Source organism: Asparagus officinalis, chromosome 10 (assembly GCF_001876935.1).
Source record: "Asparagus officinalis chromosome 10, Aspof.V1, whole genome shotgun sequence".
NCBI classification, from domain to species: domain Eukaryota; kingdom Viridiplantae; phylum Streptophyta; class Magnoliopsida; order Asparagales; family Asparagaceae; genus Asparagus; species Asparagus officinalis.
The window spans coordinates 4,679,644-4,706,860 of NC_033803.1; the positions used below are offsets into that span (position 1 = coordinate 4,679,644).

General features: G+C 36.8%; 1 protein-coding gene across 1 annotated transcript; it reads right to left on the minus strand.

Annotated features, from left to right (window-relative positions):
* LOC109825010 (regulator of nonsense transcripts 1 homolog) lies at positions 1,896-26,606 on the minus strand. Its single transcript, XM_020391672.1, is given in 30 exon segments — positions 1,896-2,566; positions 2,639-2,755; positions 2,900-3,025; positions 3,758-3,829; positions 3,920-3,982; positions 4,067-4,443; positions 4,607-4,712; positions 4,849-4,923; positions 6,171-6,305; positions 7,108-7,185; positions 7,259-7,357; positions 7,457-7,570; positions 7,678-7,833; positions 11,712-11,840; positions 11,925-11,996; positions 12,078-12,220; positions 12,598-12,664; positions 12,752-12,823; positions 17,436-17,507; positions 17,590-17,712; positions 18,654-18,762; positions 19,103-19,221; positions 19,311-19,361; positions 19,527-19,622; positions 19,761-19,853; positions 19,997-20,047; positions 20,683-20,853; positions 20,930-21,181; positions 25,972-26,279; positions 26,282-26,606. Coding segments are annotated over 30 exon segments (3,744 nt in total). The 5' UTR covers positions 26,457-26,606; the 3' UTR covers positions 1,896-2,443.

Sequence of the window (27,217 nt, forward strand, 5' to 3'; positions counted from 1 at the left end):
CTGGAGATAGCCTAGGAGAACTTGGATGGAATCAGTTGAGGAGGATAAGATAATGATTGTGGTTATTTTTACTTTAAAACCCCCAAAGCGTGCCCATTTTTTCACTTTGATACCACAAAGTTTATCCATATTTTCATTTTTATACCCCCAAAGTTTACCCATTTTTTCACTTTGATACGCGTAAGTATTTTTTAACGCTTTGCATACCTCCAATCCCATTTCACTTTGATACCCCCAAAGTATTTCTTTGACACCTGGGGTACAATGTTTCAATCGCATTTCACATAGATACCATCTCCAGTTTCTGTTAGATTTTCTGTTACAATTATTCATGGACTTAGCATGTGATACATTTATAACCATTTTACCTGGTTGCTAAGCGCATGATACAAATTCAACAAAAAAATCTAATGGGATCTAAACAGGGATATCAAAGTGAAAGAGGAGGGTAAATTTGGGGTACCAAAATGAAATTAATCCTAATAATTAACTTAACGGAGGAGGTTGCCTCAACGGAATTGAATGAAGGGAACAATGGGATTCATTTAGCCAATACAAAAAAAAATTAGGATGAAGGCTTTATTGTTGTAACTGTATCTGTTGATTTTATATTGCAGCCAAGGATGTTGATGACTGTAGATGAGAACCTGAAGCCACTCTCCGTCCCCGTACGCGTCGGACAGGCCGTCGATGTGGTGGGCCAGGCTGGACGACCGAAGACCATCACTGGTTTCCAAACCCACTCTACTCCTGTATTGCTCGCAGCAGGGGACCGAGCTGAGCTGGCTACTGAGAAGTATGACATGTCAAATTGGTTATTTTTTTTTTACTTTTTTAAGTTGATTCCTTTCTAACAGCTGGTTTTGCTTTTCAAACTTTGCAGGTATATCCCGCTCACACCTATTCTTGAAGGATTTGTTATCCTGAGAGAGAATCCGGACTATCAAGATGATCATTAGAAAAGGGAGGTATGCTGGGTGCTTACAGCTGTTCATGCTCGTGAAGAGCAATGCTCCTTTGGCGCCTGTATGCTTCGCGCGGTGCTTACATTAGTTCAAAACCATGTTGCAGGTTGTTCGGCGGAGACTGCGATATAAGATTTAGAGATGTACTGTGATGATTAATGTACTATGCCTAACTCTTGAAAGGGGTTAATATTCACTTATTTACGGACTGGCCTTTTCTTTATTATACTTTCAGCTCTTTGACGTGTATCAGAAAGGACATAGTGAGCTTTCATTCTGTGCGTTTTTAGCTTTTGCGATTATTCAGCATGACAATATCAATGATGACTTAGAGCAGGGATGTCGAAGCAATTAGAATGAAGTTACCGTTACCTTGAAGTATTAATTCCTTTGTTCCCTATACTGTTAAAAAAAATGTATGAGAAATTCTAATGCGTTCTCTCTTTTTGCTAAAATTAGCAAGTCCCATGTTAACTGTACAATCCACATCTTATTGCTGGGACGGCAATGGGTGCAATATTGGCAACAGTACTGGCTAACCGAACAATACGTGTCAATCATTCCTTTTAGTTGGCTCATTTAATTGCATATATTGTGAGCAATAATTCAAACCTTTTGTAAGACTCCCTAAACTTATATGGATATAAAAAATGACCTTTATTCTCTTATAAATACTTTCTAGGACGTTATTAATTGCTGAGCATCATATCCGAGCCCAGCGAAAACTTCAAGTTCCCTCTTCTGACTATATGGAGTATTGAACAATCTAGCAGGAACGGTGGCGTTCACACTGCAGTGAGCTTATATATATATATATAACCAAGCTTTGCCAGCTGAACTGTGTTTTTTTTAAGTTTAACCAGGCATTTTATTTGCCAAAATAAATTTTAGCTTACTAGAAGAGGAAAATCATTCAGCCCTCAAACTCAATAGACAAACTGCCGTTACTCTTTTTAGAATTCAAAAGTAGAAAGAGGATAACACCACATATAACGAATTCCGCTTGCTATGAAACACACCCCCCAAAAAATCTATCTCGACCGATCAACCAACCTTTGCTATGTGCTGAATAATGATATTAGATTATGTAAGTATATGGCAGCTCCTCTTGACTGTATACCACACAAACTACTCCTATATGTGCACAAAATGACTGACCATCTCCTGCTCAGCCTATAACGTTTCTCTATACAGGATCAGAAAGAATTCAGAGCCCTTACAGTTCTTGCAGCGATCCTCAAATACCTGAAACCTTTCGATGACAATGGTGATATCTGTTTTGAGACTGGTATAGTATAATCCTTTCCTCAGCTTTAGCTTTACAAGCCTGTCCCCATTCAATTCCTTGAATATGATACCATAGGATCATGGGGGAGGCCAACACCGAAATCCTCCTCCTCCTCTGGACATTTCCAGAACCATACCGAGCGTTGCAAAAATATGGCCCAATGCAATCGAAATAACTTACTTAGTATATTTCATCCATTATAGCGAACTTTCTGCTTTGAAGAGCTCTGGTTCTGCTGCTGTGGAGGCTGAATATTGATAGGTTGAGAGTTGTATTGAGGGAAGGGCTGAGAGTAAAGAGGGTTCATGTGGCCCTGGAAAGCTCTTTAAGTGTTAGTTCTTCTTTTTCTTTATTTATACCAAAGTTGATGAGACTGCAAAATTACCTGCGACTGAAGAGGAGGTCCCGACACACCAAAATGGCTCTGTGAAGATTCATCTTGTGATGGACCATTAAACCCTGCTTGTGTAAATAAACCTTGCGATCCATGAGACATGTAATCCTGAGTAGAATGGTTGAGAAAAACTAAGCCAAGGTAATTTTTTTTTTTTTTAAAAGAAGAGGAGGAGAAGAAGAACACAATATGTGCACTCATACAGAACTGCAATTTGGTGTGAAATATGTAAAATCTTAAAGAATTTCCCACCTGTGACATGAAATCATTTCCACTGCCTAAATGGGAATATCCTGGTTGTGAATTCTGGTTTAGGAAGCTTCCGGTAAACCCTGTATGAGGTCCCGGGTAATCAACACCATATCCACTTTGTGACGCCTGTAAATAGAATATCGAGTTGTTTCAAGTTTTTCCATACACAAGCTAGTTGATAGAGGTATGCCAAATGGCATGAAAGAGAGACCAGCTAAACGCGATCTCATTTTTTAAAGATTTGGAACCATTATCAAGAGTTGTCATTCTTTTTCTTTTTCTTTTCTCTTTATTATTGAAGGGCAACATCGACCATAATCAAAGAAGCCCTTGCAAATATATTAATCATCATCATTAGCATATACAGTTTAGCAATACTTGAAGAAGGAAACTGGGTCACGGACAGGAATCAAGAGGGTTTCCAAGGTGAATAATGAAAAATCAAATGCCAATTACAGTACAGGAATAGTCTTGGCATTTATTAGATAATTTCATAACAGAACCACAAATCAGATAATGACAAAAGGTAAAAGTGAATAACATAAAAATATAAACCATACGACTTGCTGAGTGCTAAAAATCTTAAGACATCAGCATTTTCCTTACAGGGTAATATAGCCGATTTCCTTCAATTCAGGGAAAAACATGTATGATTTTCTGTCAATTTTAGGCATTAGTTGTTGATCTGTCTCTTTGCAATAATAACATGTGGTGAACATGGCTAGTGAAAATGCATTAGAACTATGAAGAGGACAATGGAATTTATTCTAGTAACTTGAAGATCAAAGAAAGTCTATTAACAGTCACAGTAAACTAAGAGGTAACAGGACGAGACATAGCACAAAATGACTGACACACCTGAGTAGAAAAATCAGCAACATTATATGCAACATGTGATCCCTGGCTTTTGAAGTCATCGCCAAGGAATTCCTAATAAATAAAGGAAATGTCAAATATGACATAATTAGTCTCAAAAGTAGATAAGAAAGGGAAAAAAATAAATCATGGAACGGATAATACCTGAGACATACTATCAATAGGAAATCCTTCTGGAAATGTTTGGCTAAGCCCATGAATTGGCATCTGTGAAAGAAATGAAAGCATGTCAAACAGCCATCACAATATATTTGTAATTTAACGCTGAAATCAAAATAAAAGCAAACAGACCTGTGTCATAAATCCAGTTTGGGATAGGGGACCTCCAACAGAAGGCTGACTATTAGCGTTGTCCAAAGCAGGGAAATTAAATGCAGAGCCATGGTTACCCGCAGCTTGTTGAGAACTTTGCTGATGAGTAAGGTGACCACCAATAGGGCCACCAGCATTACCACTCCCAGCCCCAAAACCTCTATTTCCTGGATGAGGGGCCTGCGGAATGGCTCCAATAGGTCCATGAAGAGCTCCACGAGTCGGAATTGCATACGGCTGAGAATGAGGGCCTCCAGGGAAAGGAGGGAGAGGGATTCTTGATAGAGGATATCCTGATGGGTGCACTCCAGGCTTATGGGTGCCATTTGGGGGAGCAAATGACATATATGCATGACCTGGTACAATTTAATAATAGATTAGCAAAACAAGCATAAAAGTCACATATTAATGTCCTCTTACTTGATCTGAAAGCATGAAAAAGATCTGGATAGCACTGGTGGCTATGTCAGAGATGAACTTTTTCTATAGTGTATATAAAGTCAACTGACGAAAAAATACCTCTATTGCGGCTTCCTCCCTTATCGGGATTCGAACTTGATGAGTTGACAGGCCCAAAGTTGTCACCAGGAGCTGCTCCATATAGAAACCTACGATCATTGTAAACCTGCTCAATGTGAAAATATCATCCAAAGGGATGTTAGAGATGAAGAAATATCTATATAAGGTTGTAAATGGATGCACCCAGTTAGAGAGGAAACAAAAAAGCATGCAACAGAAAATGAACACTGCCAGCGTTATACCTTTTTTGGCTTTTGAAACTGTACCATACTTTGCTTCAAATTGTTCAAAGGCCCTTCAACGAGGCATTCATGTTCCTGAATGTAAGGAATAAGGAAATAAAATAACAATTATATACAGTATTTTGACAAATTGTTATCTAATATCCAAAATAAGCCATGCCAATTCTTTAGTAATCTAATGATAGCAGAAAAGTCCTCATGGATTAGGAGTCAATTGTAATGAAAAAGCCATGGTGATTATGTTACATCTCCTTAGTTAAGGGTGTCAAGTTTCAGTTTTCAGTCTCTTCAACATTAACCTATAATTTTGTTTGTCCATCTGTCTTCCATGCTCAGACAGAAGCCATTATGCAAGATTTGTGGAAAGAGATATAGCCACACAATACACAAACATAATATTGAAGATTGAAGCTCCCTCTAAAATCAAACATCAACGAGAAATTTTCATATTTGGCCATTTATTCTAAAACCAGTAATTTTTAGATTGTTCTCTGATTGCAAACCCGAGAATAAAAGTACTACAATGATTTACAGTTTAGTGCATGAATGAATATAAAATTAATAAAAGAAAGCTGAGCAAACATATAGTCATCTCTCCACTGAGACCTCTATTCTTCTCATCTTTCACAAATTTGCCCCATCTAATATGGAGTACACAAATATCTATTATAGTGTGACACTGTATGAATCCATAACCTATCATGATCCAACCAATAATTGATATTGTAGACACCTCATGGGATCTTATGGTCAATCAGCCTATAAATTCGAAGCTACCATCCAACATGGTTAACTTGTGATTGGTGGATAATGCGATAATGTCAATGTACCATACATGAACAATGAAATAAAATCCATACATGAGTACAAGGCAATGTGTGGATCAGTGTTTCTTTTTTCCTTAATAATATCAACCAGTGTCTTCACTATATTGAACCCTGTATTCAAAATCAATCATCTCTTTAGTTATATGTACTGAGCTGTTATTTGTATATGAATAAAATTAAACGTGTAATAAAAAACCATAAAAATTATGTTCCGACAAATTGCACACAGAACACATCCATCCTCTTAAGGTGAAAAACATTGCAAATTCTTCAACATACTTCCATACGTAACAGGATGACTGTGCAGTCAAGTTGAGCATTCCAATTAGTGTTGGGAAGTAATTTCTATACATTGTAATTATAAATTACATCACATGAATTTCCAAAAAAAACAAGATTCAGAAAATCAGAAGTTAACTGGACACATGTTGAATGCTGATAACAGAACGAGTCAGTCATGTAGGAGAGCAGATGCTGTAATAAAAATATAAGTACCTTATAATGTGTTAGTAAGCCATTCCATAGTGGCTGCTTGCTTAAGACTTTAGGATTCCCCAAGATAACAATGCCGTAACGAGCTCTAGTCAAGGCCACGTTTAACCTACGTGGATCATTAAGAAATCCAATACCCTGAAAACAAACGTAGCAAGTGACTTTTTGACCAGGTCTTTGAATATCATAAAGTAAGATTATGAAAGGGCATGATAGACATTCACAGGCAGGCATAAAGGTATGAGCAAGTGACATTATCCTGAAGATTCTAATTAGCGACCTTAATAGCAATCCTTTTCCTCATAAACAACAAAATCTTATTCCAGTGATCATTCTTCTTGTCAATTCTACTGGAGAATAATCCAGATTATCTACCTTCATCTTTGGACCAGCCATGGCATCAGAATCCCAAAAAGCTTTCATTTCTTCAGAAACATGATTTTTAGTTTAAAAAGGAGGGACATATGAAAAAGGTGAAGATTTATGTCATATATGATTTTGAATTACACTAAAAACATAAATACATATGTTTCAAGCTAGCTAACCATTGACTTTCTTCAGGAAATATTTCCATTATAAGAAAATACTTATGGTGTTCAATATAGCATCCAACAGAATGCAACTTACAGCTAACTTACAGCATCAAACAGGAAATGTTTCCATTATAAGAAAATACGTATGGTATTCAATATAGCATCCAACAGGATGTAACTTACAGCTAACAAACTATCTATTTGGCAAATATGGAACTTTAAAGCAGCTACTTCCTCCCCATTCGGCAAATATTTTTCAAGGTCAATGAATTGAATTTAATTCAAAATTATTGTGAATGGTTAGAAAATATAACAGGTGCCTTTCACATACAGTGAGTCAGGAGTAAAATTTAAGTAATAACAAGTATAATGCACACAGGCAATTATATTACAACTATGAGAAATACCTGATGCTCATTGCTCCGCACACAAGACAAGATGATGTAATCTTTCTCTCTTCCTTGGAAAGAGTCAACACTGGCAACCTGCAACAAGTAGACAGAATTGCAGTAATAATATCTAAGAATAGCTACTAATACAGCTAAGTTAGAGTACAACCTCAATTTCCTTATACAGCTGTTGTCTCAGAGAGCCATTCCTCGACATATAATTTACAATATATGCTCTCTGTCCTTCATATGGTGTTATGACTCCTATCTGCAATGTTCAAAATTTTGCAAGGAAAAGATGCAAGCATTACATATGCAACAAAACAAGTATGTAAAAAAAGTGAAATCACAGCACATCCAAGGGTACCTGACTAGGTATGACACCACTCCTCAAAAATGTCGTTACAATCTTTTCAACGTTTGAAGCCTCAGTTCTATTCAAATATGATGTTCCACTTGCACTAATCTCCTCTTGCCCCATCTTCCATGATCAATGGAAGCATAAGCATATATACCACAGAAGGAATTCATATGTACAAGTAGGCAGAGGATAAGAAAAGACAAATTAAGAAAGAAGATGTCAGATACCTGGACATAGAAGAACATAGGACGTGTAGGAACTGGCCAAGGAAAATCAATGCCAGATGTTTGTCTTTCATTTACGGTCACCCCATTCTGAAGGGTACCTTCATAGAAGTTATTTGAAGGAAATTCAGATAGGGAAGGATGCATGCGATACTGGACCTGCAAGTTGAATGATATTTGCATGTGAATGATGGATTATCATGAACAAAACACAATAACCTGAAAACATATAGGACCTTTATCTACTGCCAAAGAGAACAGAACAGATCTACCAAAGAATAACATCATAAGTAACGTTTTAAGTACACAAAACCAATTTGAAAATAGCGATAATGCATAGCGTAACGCTCACCTCCGGTTAACGTAAAACGCAAAATAGCATACTCTTAACGTAGGTTAAATAATTTATTATTATTTAAATCTTTTATAGATACATACTATTCAAAATCAAATAATATGAATAATCATCACAGTTTTCGAGCATATCATCATAAAAATACTATCACAAATCAATATATCATCACAAATTCACAACAAAATCAACCATGTATGCCTTAACAGTCATTCCAGAAGCATAGTCATTAAAAAAATATACATCACACATTATCACAGTAAGTTCTAATAGGTAATAGTACATCATAAATCTAAAATATATATAATAGTAATCCAAGTGAAGTTACAACTTTATTTTTGAAAGAAAAGTACCAGTTTTTATTACTTCTAAATCTAATTAATTAGAAAAAAAGTAATTAGTAATTCCTTGATCTCTTTTTAATGTTTTTCAGTGCAAAATCTGATTAATTAAAAAAAACTCAATCATAGCCATCAAAATTCTTTTAAAAATCAATCCCAGCCCTTGAATAATTTAATCTAAGCTATAGAGCGCTACGAAGATGTGTTACAAAGCGTAAGCTATTTGTAAAATAGCGTACGTTATTTTGTTTCTGCGCTATTTTCCAGCGCTACGTAACGACAGGGTGGCGCTAAGTTACGTTATGCGCTATTTTGCGCTACAGAACACGTTATTTTCTACACTGCACAAAACCGATCAAAAACGAAATACACAAAACACATAAGGGATCGGCAGTCACTTAGTCACACAATATGGAATATATGCTTCAAATTCAACTCCACAAAAATACCAATATATAATTATAATTCCTTGTATATTAGGTCATGGCCCATGCATTGATAATTGGTATCAAAAGTACAATGCATATAGAGAGCATTTCAAAGACATCTCAAATGTAACTCCATGACAAAAATGAGTAAAAAGTCCATTTAATAGTCAGTAAACATAGAACTATATACTATTTGGACCAGATTGAAGGAATAAAGAGAAGATACGGTAACGAGAAAAAGAATACAGTGGAGGAGATGATCTTGGTAAAGAAATTAACTAGTTTACTCAACAGGTTATGACACGAACTAGAAATTAAGTGCTAGAACAGTTAAATGTGTGCGCTCTGCAAACATATTTTTTATATCAGTCTTCAAAATAAACGATATTACCCCATAAGTAGGCTGCTTAATATAATTATACATGTTGATGAAAGAAAAGCTGACACTTAACGGTGACCAACTAAAATGATAATACTTAAAATTACTGCCCACCCTTTTTCCTTACAAATCCTTAGCATTTCAAAATCTCCTAACACTATGGTTATTTTAAAAATTTAACCTAATTCGTTGGCAATTGGTGAATAACAGCTCCATTAGTTGTTTTGTGACAAGTAAATGAAGACTGAAACATTTCCCTAAGGTTGCGTTTGGGAAGTGGAATTTGGATTTCATGCCTATATTTGAAATCAACAGATCTTAGATCTAAGATTTCAAATCCATGGTTTTAAACTTTTAATAAATCATGTGTTTGGATACTTTGCTAGATGAAGGAATTTTAAATCCTACATTTCGATATATTTTTCTGACAGACTAATTATATCCAAAATCAATTAATATGGGTTTGTTTGATCCTTCCGTTTTCTTGTTCATTTTTTACAACTTCAAAGTAACTGTCCGTTCTTCACCTCAGGTAGAATTTCCACTAATCACGGAAAGTTCGTAATTAAATAAGCACAAGGAAAAAGAATATGGGCACATTTATAAATACATCTCTCCGTTGATATAAACAAAATGCTGATATATGATCATACATTCATAAGAATAAAAGTGACTTTGATTCTTAATTACATACATGAACAAAGTCAATAAGGTTTCATAAAGATTATTATTGAAGTATAACACTCGCAAAATGTCAAGAAAAGAGGTGATTCTACATGGATAAGATTCCATCGCACAAAATAATCAAACAATACAGATAGCATGCTAAATTTAGCCACAAGCTCAAACTACAGTTTTAAAACCATTATCTTCCAAATTTGATCCTTTCATAATTTAACCCCTAAAAGTTCCAATCTTGGCAAAATTATAATACTCCATATAAGAAAAATCCCCAACTTTCTCAAAATTAAACAACTCATATCGTCGACCACAAGCATGAAAATGATGCAAGCTCCCCAAACACCGCCAACAGATTGCCTGGTATATATACAAACCTCAATTCAGAAGTCCTTGAGGATTATGGAAAATCAAGGGTGCGACACTCGAGCATGGACTGCCTCTTGAAGCTGAAGTAATTAGCTCGAGATTGAAATCAAGAGTTCAAGGCGATGGTTCGGGGCTGCGAACGGCCGGAGACAAAGGAAAGAGGGATGATAGGTTCGGAGACAAAGGAAAGAGGGAGGATAGGTCGCCGGAGAAGAGGGGCCGGAGTCGAAGGCGAGGCGTTGGCTGGAGGTGGCAATCGACTGGGTCTAGGGTTGTGTGTGTGTGTATGTGTGTGTGTGTGTGAGAGAGAGAGAGAGAGAGAGAGAGAGAGAGAGAGAGAGAGAGAGAATCAGGATTTTGAGGAGACAGAGATCGATGAGATATTGAGATGAAGGGGATTGGATTTGATGAATCATAAGGGTCAGGGTGAGACTTCAAATCCATAATATTGCGCTTCAAAATCCAACTCTACAAAATCATCTAATTTAAAATATAAACCAAATTTGAAATCCAAACGAGATATTTGGATTTGGGCTGCCCTGGATTTCAAATCCAGGCCCAAATCCAAGTTCCCAAACGTAGCCTAAACAACTTAAGTATGGTTTGTAATCCATACAAAGATATAAAAAGAAGAAACACTTTCTGTTTCTTTTTTAAATAAAATAAAGTAAGAATTTTTTTTATAATTGCACATTTTTTATGTAACAATACCCAATAGAATCTAATGGATTTTTTTCATGCAGCGACATCAGTCACATAAGTAACCGAAGCATTGTCATAATAATGCCAAGTAGCCACTGAAAATCATCATTTTGTATAAATGGATCTTAAGCAAAAATGACGACTAACAAACAAACAAACAAAAAATCTTCAAGCAGACACCATCATTCGAGTTAGGTCAATCATCAGGAAACTACACTTAATTGTCAGAGAATCTGAGAGCTAGAAATACCAATAACTATATAGTCTAGCTCCATAATTATTCAGCAGCAGCATTTGGTTAAATATTATATGGCAGCAGCATTTACTCCAGTTGATTATGAAGAAAAAGGTAAGGTAGGTGGCTTGGCACATTATAGATTAATTCCGTAGGTAGATTTGAAGCTTTCCCACCTTTTCTTCCGCATTACAAGTTAACAAACTCCCTTGTCTTCATAATCTAAATAGCATTCCTTTTGTATTATATTACATACTGGCTCTGCAAATTCTTATTTTTCCTGCACTCCATCATGTGCTCCAAATTTTGAGTATTATATGTTCCTTCTTCACAACATAATAAAGCATAATACATGAGCATATGCAATTAATGACTTCTGCACAATTAAGCGCACATTACAAAACCATACACTAGGTCTAACTTGCAAGTGCATTGAGGTAATCAGGTGCATAATAAAGATTGATATCTGATGACTAAGAAATTTATGGCTGCCTAGCTGCTAAGAGAACTTTTCAAGATTAGAGAAATATTAAAGTAAAAGCACAGTTATCACCTGAAGTCTTATGGGTTTCAGTCCAAGAAGAACAAGGCGCTCAAAAAGAGATTGAGCTAATCCAGCACGAGCTGCTTTCTTACACATAATGACTGGGCCAAGCTGGCAATGGTCTCCAACAAGGACAACCTGATTTAAGATAAACGCCTGATCAGACAACAACCTCCAACAAAGAACAACATAGTTCTACAAAGATTTTATGGCACCACCTACCTGTTTCGCACCAAGAACTAATGGAATAAGACATTCAGGTTCTGTTGCCTGAGTAGACTCATCAATAAGAACCTGCAAATAGAGTTATAATCTTTAGTAAAATTGAGAGAATCTCAGTTTCGAGTTAAGGCTCATATTTTATAAGTTATCCACCTGGCGGAATCGGAAATTTGATAGTCGAGGATCGCCCGCACCAACACAGGTGCAACAAATGACATCAGCATTCTGTAATATCTCTCTTTCAGTGGCCCTTTTCAATGCCTTAAACTTCTTTTCATCATTGCTTGACAATTCACCTAAAAACGAGTCATATTACTCTTTTCCCTTAGGAACCATATGTAATTGAGCCAATACAATAAAAAGCAAGAAACCAAAAGCTTAAGATTGAAGGAAAATCCAGCTTTCCTCTCTAAATATTTTTTTCCTGGAATCTATTTAAAACATAGTATGGAAACCAAAAAATATAATTCAAAGAGGGACGGGTCTATTCGTATCATTATCCAATGAATTTATGACAAGAAATATCATGACATAAGCCTAAACACGATTCAAAAAAAGTAAAGGGGAAGGGGAATTATCTAAGTAGGAACTAAGATCCTAAATATCATAATGTTGTCCTAAAAATGGTAAACTAAAAACAACTAGTGAGCGTTTGGCAAGAATCATTAAGTACCCTGTTCATCTTTTAATTGCTGGAGTTTGTGAAGTTCACTTTTCTCAGATGTATCTAGATGTCGAACCTGAAATAGATATATATGCCATCAGTAATACAGCTGGGACTGGAAATTTACATGATATGTGTACAAGAGATTAGAAACCCATGTAACCTGATAGTGAAGTGTTAAATGCTCCACAGGAGAACTGACAGCCTCTCTTGATTTGGCACAAAGCCTAACAACCTGGAAGGTGAACAATAGAAAGAAAATAAGCCTATGTCGTGAAACAGGGAATAACCAAAGTCCTAATTGGGGAAAATATATAACCAAACCTACAAACCAATATTCACAGGATGGAAAATATTTAAATATAATGATAAAGATTTTTGAATGTTGATACTGTAAAAAAAAACAATGTCTTAGTATTATTGTGATATGTTTCATGATAACATATATTATGCGGTTTGTCAAAGTTCCAAAATTTTCTGATGAACTATAAGGGGTTCTATGGTTATATGTCCTCTTCTTATATTTATACATCTTCTGTTAACATGGTGGCTTAAAATGAAAGGTTGTTCCAACCTGTACACATTCAACATGACAGGATAATATTTACAATAGTAAGATCATAATTGCACTTTGAACTAATCAGAACATAGCACCATTTATGCAGCAATCATCCCCTGTTACGGTGTCCTAGTTTCTTGAGCATACCACAGTACAGACAAATGTATCATAAACTTTGATGTCTACCAATGATTGCATGTTGCTTCTGCTGCACCATATGTAATTGACAAAACTGTTCATGGATCCTAGCAGGTGTGTGATATATTTTTCGTTTCCTTGAGACAAACCATGTCCTGATCTACAACATGTGATTTTTTTTTTTGTTTCCCTTTTCCTTGAGACAAACCATGTCCTGATCTACAACATGTGACTTACTGTCAACTAGGGATGTCAAATGGGTGGTTTTGGTTGGGTCTTGGTTGGGTCATAAATGAGTGGGCACATTTATGACCACTTAACCATTTATGACCCATTTAGCATTTGCTAAATGGGTCGGTTCTCAACCACCCATTTACTAAATGGGTGGTTCATGGGTGACCCAATAACCTATTTAGTTATGATTATGATACTTCTATATATATGTAAGTTTCAGGGATCTACTTGCAAATTTTTAGGGGGTTTTGGCAAACTTTTAGGGGGGGTTTCCTACAAACTTTCAGGGGGTTTTTTGCAAAAAATTTAGGGGGTTTTTTGCAAACTTTCAGGGGGTTTTCTGCAAACTTTCAGAGGGTTTTCTGTAAACTTTTAAGGGTTTTTTGCAAACTTTCATGGGGTTTTATGCAAACTTTTAGGGGATTTTCTGTAAACTTTTAGGGGGTTTTCTGTAAACTTTTAGGGGTTTTTTTGCAAACTTTTAGGGGGTTTTTGGTAAACTTTTAGGGGTTTTCTGTAAACTTTCAAGGGATTTTCTGCAAACTTTTAGGGGGGGTTCTGCAAACTTTCAGGGGGTTTTCTGCAAACTTTCAGGGGTTTGGTAAACTTTTAGGGGTTTTCTATAAGCTTTCAAGAGATTTTCTGTAAACTTTCAAGGGGTTTTCTGCAAACTTTTAGGGGGGGTTTTACAAACTTTTAGGGTGTTTTCTGCAAACTTTTTGTGGGTTTTCTGTAAACTTTTAGGGGTTTTTTTACAAACTTTTAGGGGGTTTTTGGTAAACTTTTAGGGGGTTTTCTATAAATTTTCAGGGGGTTTTCTACAAACTTTCTGGGGGTTTCTGCTAACTTTCAGGGGGTTTCTGCAAACTTTTAGGGGGCTTTCTGCAAACTTTTAGGGGGTTTTCTGCAAATTTTTAGGGGTTTTCCTGTAAACTTTCAGGGGGTTTTCTGTAAACTTTCAGGGGTTTTATGTAAACTTTTACTGGTTTTATGTAAACTTTCAGGGGGTTTTTTGCAAAATTTTAGGTGGTTTTCTGCAAACTTTCAGGGGGTTTTCTACAAACTTTTAGGGTTTTTATGTAAACTTTCAGGCGGGTTTCTGCAAACTTTCAGGGGGTTTTCTGTAAACTTTCAGGGGTTTTTCTGTAAACTTTCAGGGGGTTCAAAATCCATGAGCTATGAGCGTAATTGTTCATTTCTTCATATTTGTTGTTGGTTAAAGTCTATTATTTTTTTCATGTTTGTTCTTAATTACAGAGTGTCCCCAAGTAATTCTCCTTGAAATTTTTTTATCACGCCGGATAACAATACACGCTCTCTTTCTCTCCTGTTTCTCGCGCAATAGACACAAGTTTTGCAAATTACACTTGGCCGCACACGCATATATCTCCTGCCGACGAAGAATTGTGAGCGCCTACTTTTTATATTTATATATCCTTGAGGGTGTTTTTTGCAATTTTTAAAAGTTTGAGGGTGTTACTTGCAAATTTGATATTTATAGGAGACTACCGAAATTTTTTAGATTTCATGTTTCATTTGCAAGTTTAGAAAATTCTAAGATTGTTTTGTAGTTTTGAACTCTTGAGGGTGCTTTTTGCAATTTTTAAACTTTGAGGGTGCTTTTTGTAAATTATAAATTTATAGGGGGCTGCTAGTAATTTTTTGATTTCATGTGTCATTTGTAGGTTTTGAAATTTCAGGATGGTTTTGTAATTCTAAACTATGGAGGGTGTTTTTCTAAAAATTTAAAACTTTGAGGGTGTTAATCGCAAATTTTAAATTTATAGGGGACTATTGAAATTTTTTAGATTTCATATATCATTTGCAAGTTTAGAAAACTCTAAGATTGTTTGGTAATTTTGAAGTCTTGAGAGTGTTTTTCTCATTTTCTACAACTTTTAAGGGTATTTTTTGCAAATTATAAAATTTCAGGGGGCTGGTGGTAATTTTTTTTGGATGGTTCATTTGGCGGGTGGGTATGGGTGGGCAATTGGTTTTGGGTCCATTTTGCCATCCCTACTGTCAACCAAAAATCCTTGAGAGAAACCATGTCTTGATCTACAACATGCGCTTTTTTTCCTTTTCCTTGAGACAAACCATGTCCTGATCTACACCATGTGACTTCCTGTCGACCAACAACGAAATTTGCCCCTGAACCAGATCATGGTGGCTATGAATATACATTTTGCTTGTGCAATGGGTACCTATTGATTGTTTAGATAAACCAAATTCATATCCTGGTCTAGAACATGTGAATTCCCATCGACCAACAACCAAATTTACCCCTGAACCAGACCTTGGTGGCAATGGGTATATATATATTTTTCTTGCGAAATGGAAACTTATAGAATTTATAGATATTTCAGATTCATATACCATGCTATGGTCTACAAATATTTCCTTGTCCTTAACCTGGAGTACTGCTTCTCTGTCATGGTTGCAGCAATGCAAGTAATGCACGATTATAGGGCAACAAAATATATACAACTTAGCCCGTATTTCATACTAACCATAGTTAAAACCTACAGTGTACATGAAGAAGGGAATAAAAAAGTAGACAAGAATTCATTGTACACATCACTTAAGTCTAATTACCAACAAGCTAACCTCCAAAAAAAACAAGCTGAAAATAGTACCAAGTCTTGTAGAATGTAGAATGCATAAGTGGAATAGCAGAGAAGTTCTGCTAAATTCTAGTTTTCAAATGGAAGCCAAGCACAATAAATTTCCAATAAAACTGAACTAAAAATCATTAACCTAGCTCGTACCTCACTACCAAGCTGTGACTTTGCAATTATGCATGTAAGAAGAAACCTTATTACATATTATTTTCATTTGCAGTTAAAGAAATATTAAACGACTACAGCAGAAAAATGGAAATATCAATACTGTGAAAGATTTTTTTTTCCTTCTGCAATCTGTTTTTCTTGGCATATATGCCCTTATTTACATATTTTTCTGCAATAGATATTCTGGACCAGATCTTGGTTGCTGTGTTATACTTTTTGCTCAAACATCCCACAAACCCCCCAACAACCCCTCCCCCCCAACCTAAAAATAAAAAAGCCGCCGCCACCTACCTACCCACGTCTTTGTCAAGAAAATACCACCAAATTAGCATGTAGGACCATAACATGCAGATGTGTAGCCTAAGTTGCATGGGTATGGGTACAGGTGCAGTTATGGCACACGGCGAATTTGCAAAAGGGGTGTGTGTGTGTGTGTGTGTGTGTGTTATGTATATTATATGTATTGAAATTAATAATTTATATAAGATCAATATATAAGAAATAGATGTGAACATACATCCAAGAAGTGTATAAGGAGAGTTTTATATTAAATCAGATATTATAAAATTGAGTATATGACCGAATAAACAAATGCATATATTCAAAAAGTGTCCAAGAGGTTTGGGTACGGGTACAGGCACGTGTAGGGTACAGGTACGGCTTCCTAATAGAAGTACCCAAGTAACATAGTGTGTAGCAGACTATCAGACTTTTTTGCGTGCTATCAGATAGGCATGCTCCAATTCTCCTAGATTGGACCAAATAAGGTTCATGTGTACAAGTATCAGTGTCTATTTTTAAAACATTGGGAGAGTGTGTAGCGTCAAGCAAATTTCAAGAATAATTCAATGTAGCATTTGCCAAGATTTATGAGAATAAATTCATTAAGATCACTAAATTGTGCTCTTTTATCAAGTGGGTTCTTCTATCAAGTGGATCAAGAAGCGAACTGCTTGACAAGATATTATCCATGTAAAATTTTCCAATTTTTTTATCCTCGAGAATCATTAAACAGCATCAGCAAAGGTGAAAGAGAAAAAGCAAACAAACACACCAATATGAAAATAAAAATGAAAAACCAATACGGGATAGAAATAGATGGAAGTAAACAGTCCCAAAATTATTACCTTTAACCCAGTTGAGCTTATCTTTTCAGCCAGTTGGTCCACAGCCACATTGCTCGGAGCACATACCAAGACCTGAAAAGCGATGAAAGAGTCAACTACGCAGGGTATACGACTTCTAACAATGTGATATAGGTTCTCAAAATATGCAGCATACCTGTCCTTGTCCTTGTTTAGCCATGTGGTATACGATTGCTGCAGATGTAACTGTTTTCCCAGTGCCAGGAGGCCCTTGTATCAAACTAATTGGTTTCTGAAGGACAGTCTTAACAGCAAAAACCTACATATTAACCAGGCCAAGAGGTCATTTCTTAACAGACATAAAAACAATACTTCGCCTAGAGATCTAGATTGAAGAATTACAATATTAGCATCCTATGAAAAAAAATGCAATCTCTACACATAAGCTAGTTAAAAAGAGAGTATCCATGTAAATAAAAAGAGCGCAGCATAAAGAAAAGAAAATCAGCACTCTTAAAGAATTTAATGCTGAAATTTCAATTGAATAGGACGAGGGCAAGTTTCTGAAAATCATAAATTAAAAGGATTTGGACATTAAAGGCCACAGAAGACCAAAAATCAGATAGTGAAGAATAGGTGAAAAGCACTTATCAGAACTGTGATACAAGGAGAGTAAAAGTATTGTTATACAACCATCAAAACTCAGTGCTGAAATGACAAGAATTATTCAATCTCTTGGCAAGGTCTTTAAGATGGCCATTGCCGAAGGAATGTTCATGTTGTTTCACAAAATTCCAAACTATTGACCTCAGTTAGTTCATTGCTTAAATGAATGATTTCTCCCAGACATATATCTGATTCCATATTCTAATAAAGTGGTAGCTCAAGAAGAAATGAAGAAAACATACAATCAAAATCAGGTGTTGTATCTGACTATCTTTCTACATGGCATTCTAGTCCATGTCAAACATATCCAGTGCAACCTCGAATACAATATTTCAGAAACTCCTAATTATCATTTCTGGGAATTTCCATGACATTATATCAAATGAATTTGATTGAAATAAAACCACACGACAATGGTTATATCATCAAATATGTGACACACATCCAAGAAGAGACTTAAAAAACCATTGCAAAAGTGGCTAGAGAGAAACTAAACATTATTTTCAGGCCACACACAATCAATAATTTTGATGTTATCACGTACTAGTAGACAAATACACCAGAAAGGGGAAAAAAAACTATAGATGAACAAACCTGAGATACATTTAGTTCAGGAAGACCTGGAGCACCGAAACGACGAGGTAGTGTATTGCGTACAACTTGAAGTTCCACTTCATGTCCCAAGAGGTGATGGTATATGTATCTGATTGTCAAGATGGATCAGCAAATACATTAATAACATAGGTTGCCACACATATCCATGATAATTATTCACCGCTATTGCTATTAACACTACATGATGTTTCAGCGCCAAAATTTAAACAAAATTAGCACAGCAGGAACATATGTTGCCCATAATATCGCAAGCCAACTCTATCTTCTGTTTATGTCTGTACATTAAAAGGCCATGCTTCGGACTTTCACTTTTTAAGTGTGCAACAGGGTGAAAATCAAGTTACGTGCTTCACTAAACATGTGAACCTAATATCTCACTCAAGGCATAATCATGCTCAAACTCATCAAGGTTCAGACATGTAGCTCACCCGCTGACACTTGTTTCATCCACAGCAAAAGTTTTCATTGCACCTTGCATTCGATCAAAGCTAGTACTCTTCCAAACAAAGTCCACCTGGAAACCATGGGTCAAATCTACAGGGACTCCCTGAAGACAAGGAAATAAAAGTAAGCATGTTATCCTTCTGACAAAGCTAAAACAACAACCAATTCATGTGCTTAATCCAATGATATTACCTGACTTGCACGGAGTTCCAGTGCTACTTCCTCCTGAGCAGTTAGCTTGATCTGACATTTTTAGAAGGAAACAAAACTGTAGTGAGCAGACTGTTAGAAGCAAATATTAATTGACTGCTTTGAGAAATAACACTGAACACCAGACAGGCAGAAGCTAAAGAAAGGTCAACAGAGAAGAACTAGACTATGAAGTTGTTGCATATACAACATGCATACCACATGCCCCACAGACTGCCATGCGGGATGAGATGCATCCCCTGAATATCTCAGACGCAACTCATCTCCTGGAACAAGCCTTAGTTCATTATCCTCCTATAAGTTATATAGTAAGTCACATGTTAGGAAAGAAAACCAGGGAGGTCTGCCTGAAACTTACAAAATCAATAACAAAGTCAATTCAATAATAAAGTTTCCTGATATTATAGATAGAAGTCATGTTCACCACATAACCTTGGGAAACACAAAATAGGCTACTCGTTTCTTGTTAAGCCCTATATCCCATCGTATCGTCACATTTTCCTTGGTCTGTGACTCCTTCATCGCCTATAATTGAATTTAAAAATAATGAAATTCAGCAAATTAATTAATCGTAGTGTACCACTACATGAATTAAACGTCAGGTAATAATCAATATATGTTGGAAATTACAAAAAGAAACTTCAATAACTCAACAATAACAAGCACACCTTATCATAATCAGCTTCAAGTTTAATGAGGGGTGCAAACACATTTTGATACTGCCAAAAAAAAGACTCATCAGTTATTTAAATGAATACAATGCTTGATAAAATAAACCTCTAACAAAGGCCATAGTACGCATAGATGTGGAAGTAGAGGTCGTGTTCAAGCGTACTACTAATAGTTAGATACATGGGCTAATGGGCTTGACTATAACCAAACTTATCATTGCAGGCCGTTGTTGCTTGACCCATACCACCTACTGAGTCAAACCCCCTTCAACAGCTTATTGATCTCCCAACCTCTTCATTCCTTAAACCTCTGAACCAATTATTGATTTTTAGCACTCAAGCAAAAAAAAAAGTCTGTTAAATCATCATCAACAGGAGTCCCAGCAAAACAGTTGACAACAATAAATAATGAATATTGACCATAAAATCTGCCACATCGCATGCAACAGGAATGGACTAGGGTCATGCATAGAGAGGATTATACGTCTATACCCATAGTTCTCTTACCCAAGTCGCAATTCTGTATTCCCAAGCCATACCCATCCAACAAATGGAGTATTTATTGCAGTCACATTTTGCAGGTAAGGTCAGCTTAATAGGTTGGATCAAAAGTTGCAATCCTGTACTCCTATTGAAGTTAATTTGAATTCAAAAATTGAATGTAAATCAGTGAAATCCAGAACCTGATAAGCATCTTCATACTTCAAGGATACAGGCTGGGGTTCATCATCCACTCCTGGCTTCTCAAGATCCTCCAAAGATGCATCCGGATTTGTTTTCCACAGCTCTTCAACCTTGTTGATCTGCTGAGCGCTAATGTGGCATGCTCTAAGCTGCTCCTGTTCAGAAGGGACCTGTAAGAGATGAATAATTTAGTATTTAGTAGGCATAGCCATGCAAGAAAAAGATTGTGAACCAAGAAATTCGAACCTTGACCAACCAAGGGAGAAAACACCTATCATCAATAAGGGGACACCATTGGCTGAGATCCCAGTTCATGTCTTTCAGTGCATTGACATTCAAGCAAGGTTCTCTACACAAGAGAACAACAACACTATCTGTTTTCGCGGAGATAAATCCGAGAAGAAAGACATTCCTGCAACCGCAATTATAGCACTCAAGTATAGTCTCCCCCAGTGGGCTATCTTTATGAAGGCATACTTCCTTATGTTTTGCTCGAACCTGGAAAGAAAAATCACCTGATTCTTAATGTAGACAATAATAAGAATAAGCATGCGAACAGATGTATCAAGCGCATGAACATTTCCAACAGAAAATTTATAAACCATCTCGCATTTACAGGTATAAGTTCCCTATGACCAGCATTTGATGACAGTATTTTTATGTCATGATTGACTAACTGCACTTCATATAGTCCCCTCTCCCCCTCAAGCCATTACGCCCATATCCATGTGCGTTCTGCCACCGTGGGCCTTGCTCCAGGATAGTCTTGCCAAAACATCAATTTGCTCTTATTATTTGCTTTCTTCCCCTTCTTTTCTCTACTTTTCCTGCTGCTTAGACGTTATATTTGGAACTGGACACATTTATTTCGTCAAATAATATTTATAGTAAGAAGTGACACTGAAATGACGTATCTGGGATCAGGGTTGTTGACTTGGGGAATAATATAGGGTCAAAGGTACTTGAGAGATAGAAGAACATAACAAATCCACTAGCCGACACAACCAGATCAAGATCCTACAATCAAATCATATATTGGGCTAGGATAAGTTATGAAGATTGTGCTAGCTTTTGGCTGACGTGGAAACATCTGATCCTCAGGCTCAAGGTCTGAAAGCCAGGATAAAATCAAAATGTCATTCAAAACTCAATTAAAAATATCCAAAAGGAAAAGAACACTTAAGAAACAAGTCTCTAGCTCCTTGCACTCAGGCAAACAGAAAGAAGAATGAAGGGGGGTCAAAAAGGTAAACGACGGAGTAAATTAACAGCTATGATGGTGCCAATTTACAGTCAGCACTATTTGATTTGTTGGCATGAGCAATAAAAGAGTAACTGAAAAGTCAATACAAAGTAATTTTGAATCTTTAGTAAAACTTTGACTATGGAAGGGTGTTTTGGAAAAAGATTCCATTGGATTGGAATTGAAAGGCTTGATGAAGCATTTAACATTTTGTGCTCTCACATTTTCTTTTAAATATGATACTTAGCATGTTTTTCCTGCTCATCATATGGTGATGCAGCATACACTCAGGACTTTGCAATAGCCAATAATAGAGAAGTAGGTTGCATTTTTTGTTTCTAATCAGATCTTAAATATTTTGGCATCCGTGTTAAAGCTCCCATAGGTAGTGGTGGGCAGTGGGACATGCTGGTTCGTCCCACGGGCTGTCCCGCGCGGACCCAGTGGATTGGCAAGTCAACTCATGGCTCACAGCGGGACCAGTGGGCCGTCTTTGGGCGCTTGTTTTCAAGCCTAAAGATTGATCCAGCGCACTCACTGGTTCAGGAACAACAGGACAGACCATAGCACGAGCTGGCCCACCCGTGTCACTATGTTTTGGTTTTTTATTTTTTTATGTTACGATAGTTTTCAAAGTATTGTTTAAAACTTAAAAACTACATGTAATTAACAAACTAACTATCTAACGATTATAAGAAATGGAAAAAAATAATTTTATTAAGTAAAATTGTATATGTATTGATAGAGGAAAATATCGAAAACATAGAGATTTAATATCATTCGGAGCAAGTTCTATGTCCACGAGTAATAAATAATTGCTCCACGAGTTTTAAACAATACAAGAATAAAAGAAACTATAACAAACTGTAACCACAGTTTGTACAGTAAAAAAAAACTTAATTTGGACGAGCCCACGGGACGGGTCTAAGCCAACCCGCCCACATACGGTCCAAGCTTGCTCAGTGGACTTCATGGATCAAGTGAGCGGTTAGCCCATATGGGCTAGGGTCCAACCCATCCCGAACCTGCGGCCCGCTATTGTAGCGGGTTGAATCTGATCCACTCTGCATCGGGATGAGTTTGGTTGAGCCAAAATGCGGGTTGGTCGAGCCTAAACACCGATTACGAATATGGTTATATAGTGAAATATCTGGATTCGTATATGAAATATCTGAATATAAGTTGATCATACAGTTGCAATTGTTTCAATCTAAGTTGCATGGAAACGGGCACGGGTATTGGTACGGGTGCGGATATATATATATTGAATTAATAATGTACATGAGATAAAAATTTTCCGCTTCATGTGTCATTAGAATTCAAATTCCGATCACATTTTTGAGTTTCTTTTATCATATTGATTATTGTGAATTGTACACTACTCATTTTTTTACTAGACATCTAAACGACCCATTAACTATATAGTTTTAAACTTGGATATGGACTGAAACGAACCCGACCCGTATCTCATTAGTTTCAAAAGACGGATGTGAAGTGTAAGCTCTATGTCTAGGAAGTCTTTGACAAGTGTTTTAAATTAACACATATATCGTATAATTGAGTACATGTTGTAATACATATATGCATATATTCAAGAAGTGTCCATGAAGTTTGGGTACGAGAAAGTGTCGGGTACGTGTCCGGTACGGGGTACGGCTTCATTATAGAAGTACCCGGTAACATAGTTTCAATCCTTAGATTAATGGAATTGAGACTTAATTTGATGATCAAAAGATATAATCTTAGTTTTTCAGATTTAACAAACATATTAATTAACTCTCTTGTCTCATACGAACTATTTTTCAATATTATTTGGTTTTCTCGCATCCGTTTTGTATGTGCATACATATCCACAGTGTTATCGAAGCAGGAGGCGCAATGCGGGGCACAAAGTCTCTTTACGCGTACATGCGCAATGTGCAATGTGATGCGCGTGCCCAAGTGAAGCAATGTGCACACTGAACACATAATTTTTCAAGATAGATAATCAAGCATGAAAGAACATGTTTGTGTATTTTCACATAAAAGCATGTCAAGATAAACAATATCTACTACGAAATCACAAAATAAGGACTTAATTCCTAATGTAACACATCCAACATAGTAGCGAAGTTCATAATTTTCCAAATCAAAAGTCAAATCATAATATTGAAGTAAAACTTAGGGTCCTCAATCCGGTTACTAAAACCATAATGGCTTTACTTTGTTTTTTGAATATGGATTATCGGGTATAAAGACCCGATTGAAATTTTAAAAAATAAAAATATAAGAGGCAATGTCTTGCAGCAAAGGTCATTTGTGAGGCGCAAAATGTGTTGTCGCATCAAATGCAGGGCGCTTCGCCATTGCCTTGCATCACATGGAGCATTGATGCGCAGTGAGGCTCGCACCTTCGATAACACTGGATGTCCGCATGTGTGTCCATATCATATCCGATTTTAACGGATACGAAGAGTTCTCCTTATTGAGACATTTGTATCCATATCCGTATTTGTGATTTGTAAGCGAATATGGGTATCATACCCGAGTCATATCCGAGCCGTTAACACCCCTTGTCCTATTATTGTGGGTGAGTGTTGAGACTGCAATTCGTTGACCATAGTATCCCTATGAATATCCATGCTATCCTCATCATGTCCAACCAACTATTGATGCTATCAATTAGTGAATTAATTTATGCATGAATATACATGTTACCTTCCTCGTGTCCAACCAACTATTGATGTTATCACGTTACGAAAGCTCATCAACTAAGATGTATGTAGTATCATGAGAATAGTAACACTAAATTTTCATACTAGTACACACTAAATAACCGTTTCCTTGAGCATTTTCTTAACATATGGTCATGATGTTTACAGACCAATGTTATTTTCACATCTACATGATGCTGAATTAATTTTGTGCAATTTTCTACTGAAGATATATCATTAAACTACAATAAACTTTTAATTTGGGACACAACTTAATCCTCCAAAATCATTCAAAAGGAATTATGTGACTGCTACAGCACTGTGATAAGGCATCATCACCAAAGAAGGCACCTAGTTTAGACAATTAACCACACTATTTCTTACTAATATGCTTTTTAGACGCTTGATCTCACAAAACATCGCTATGGTCATTTATAGCACTCAGATTTATCCCCAGAATGTCAGTGAACCCAGAAAGAACTTCCCACTGTTGCCATACATGTATACAGTCAACGTGAAATTCAAAAGCACCAATTTAAACCTTTTAGGGTCTGGTATTAACTTCAAGAAAATTCAAGCAAGTCCAGACGAGATCATGTCCTTAAATCTTCTCACAGAAACATTTGTCCCAAGCATCTCTTAAGATGAATAGCTAAACATTTGGGGTAGTAGCAATATGGAAAACTGACTATATGTAACTAAATCTCCTATTTTACTATATCACACTTATATCAACAATGTTGGCACCTTAGGCAAAGCTACTATGAATCAATTAAAAACAGCTGTGACCCAGAGAGGCTGACTCTAAAATAGATCTCCTTGTGATCGGAAATTTTCCTCCTAGAATGTTTAATCAATGGTCAACCTCCTAATAAATGAAAATTAATCAATTTAATAAATGAGATGTCATGTAGCCCTAGATCTTTTCTGTCCTTAAGCCTCGTAACCAATACTGAAGACATTGTGTCTATGAAAATGATGAGCTCCACCTCATGATCAAGCAAGTTGCGCAATATAGATAATGGGAAAACTATAACATCAAACCCACAAATCCAATGTGAAAGAAACTGTAAACTAAGTACATGGTTTGTGTCTCTTCTCCGCCACATAAATCATCAACACTAAAAGAATCCGATTTCAAAAGAAACTTTTTTCTTTGCATGCATATATCTATGTACAACAATGAGATTTGACAGCCGTTATAGTCTGTAAAATAAAGTCGCACTTCTACATAGGATACGTACAGACTGAATAATTAATAAATGTTGAACTTTATTCATATTCCCAGAAAAATTCATCCACAATTACTAATAAAACAACTCACAATTAGTAAAAAAAAATTCACTACTCACCAAATGATTCACAATGTGCGAGCCCGAAGTATGCCCCCTCGAATTACAGAACCACTTTCGGCACGAAGGAATGTTGCACCGAGCAACACAAGCCGGGTTATGAATCCCACAATACCTACACGCGTGCTCAACAAAGCTCCCTTTCCCGTACTCAAAACCCTCATCATCGCCCGTCTCCTCGAAACTCAAGTTCCCAATGCCCGCCATCAGCGGATCGACGTCCGGCGCCGATCTCGCTTTTCCCGAGGACGAAGGGGCAGGGCTCACGTCGGACGGCGGTCGGTCGGAGTGCGGAGGGCGACTGCCGGCGGCGGAGGCCAGGCGGACGAGCGGGGAGCCTGGGAGAGCTCGCGGAACTCGGGGTACCCGCCAAATTCGTCGTCTTCGCCGTCGCCTTGGGTGTTGAACTCGATGAAGGTGTAGGCATCGCCGGCGGTGGTGTCGGGCTGAGACGCGGTCTCGTAGAGGTTTGATTGGGAGTCCATTGCTAGGGTTAGGGTTTGGGATTTGGGGGTTTTTCGGGGTGAGAATTAGGGTTAGGGTTTTTGTTTTCAGATTTGGGAGTTGTTAAAATTGGGGAGGGGAGGAACGAGGGGGGAGAAGAAAAGAGGGAGAGCAGGAGTTAGTTAACCGCGGTCGTACGAACGAGGTTTTTTTTTTTTGTCAGTTTGGCGAGTTAAATATTGTGGTGGGCCATGGGAAGGGATTGAATGGGCCTTGGCCTGTGTCTATTCCAGTTAAATGGGCTGGGGGGAGTATTAATTCCAATTTAAACGGGCTAGTTGGCGGCTTTAGTTTGATGGATATGAACCTATTTAGTGTATTGCTCGTCACTTTTTAACTTGGGGACCGGTTCTTTTCAGCCTGTAAAGTTTATAAAATAACACCCACTAACTAATAAGACATAAAAAGTAACGTCGGTGGTTAATACCTATAAATTTGTATACTTAACCGTTAACACCAACTCCGGTCATCGAAGTTTTAATTTGAGCGGGAAAATTATGAATTTTTTCGTATGTACCCCTCACATCTCTCACACTTACAAAGTTTCCCTCTAAAATTCAAAATATTTAAAAAAAAATCATATCCACCCCCACCCCTCGTCTCCTTCATCTTCCTCTTCTGCCTCTCTCACACCCTCTCCACTTTCCTCCTTCCAAAAATTACTCCATGTCCCCTTTCCTCCTTCCTAACCACCAAAAACCAACCCCCCCACCATCCCACCCCCTCTAAAAATTATATGCTT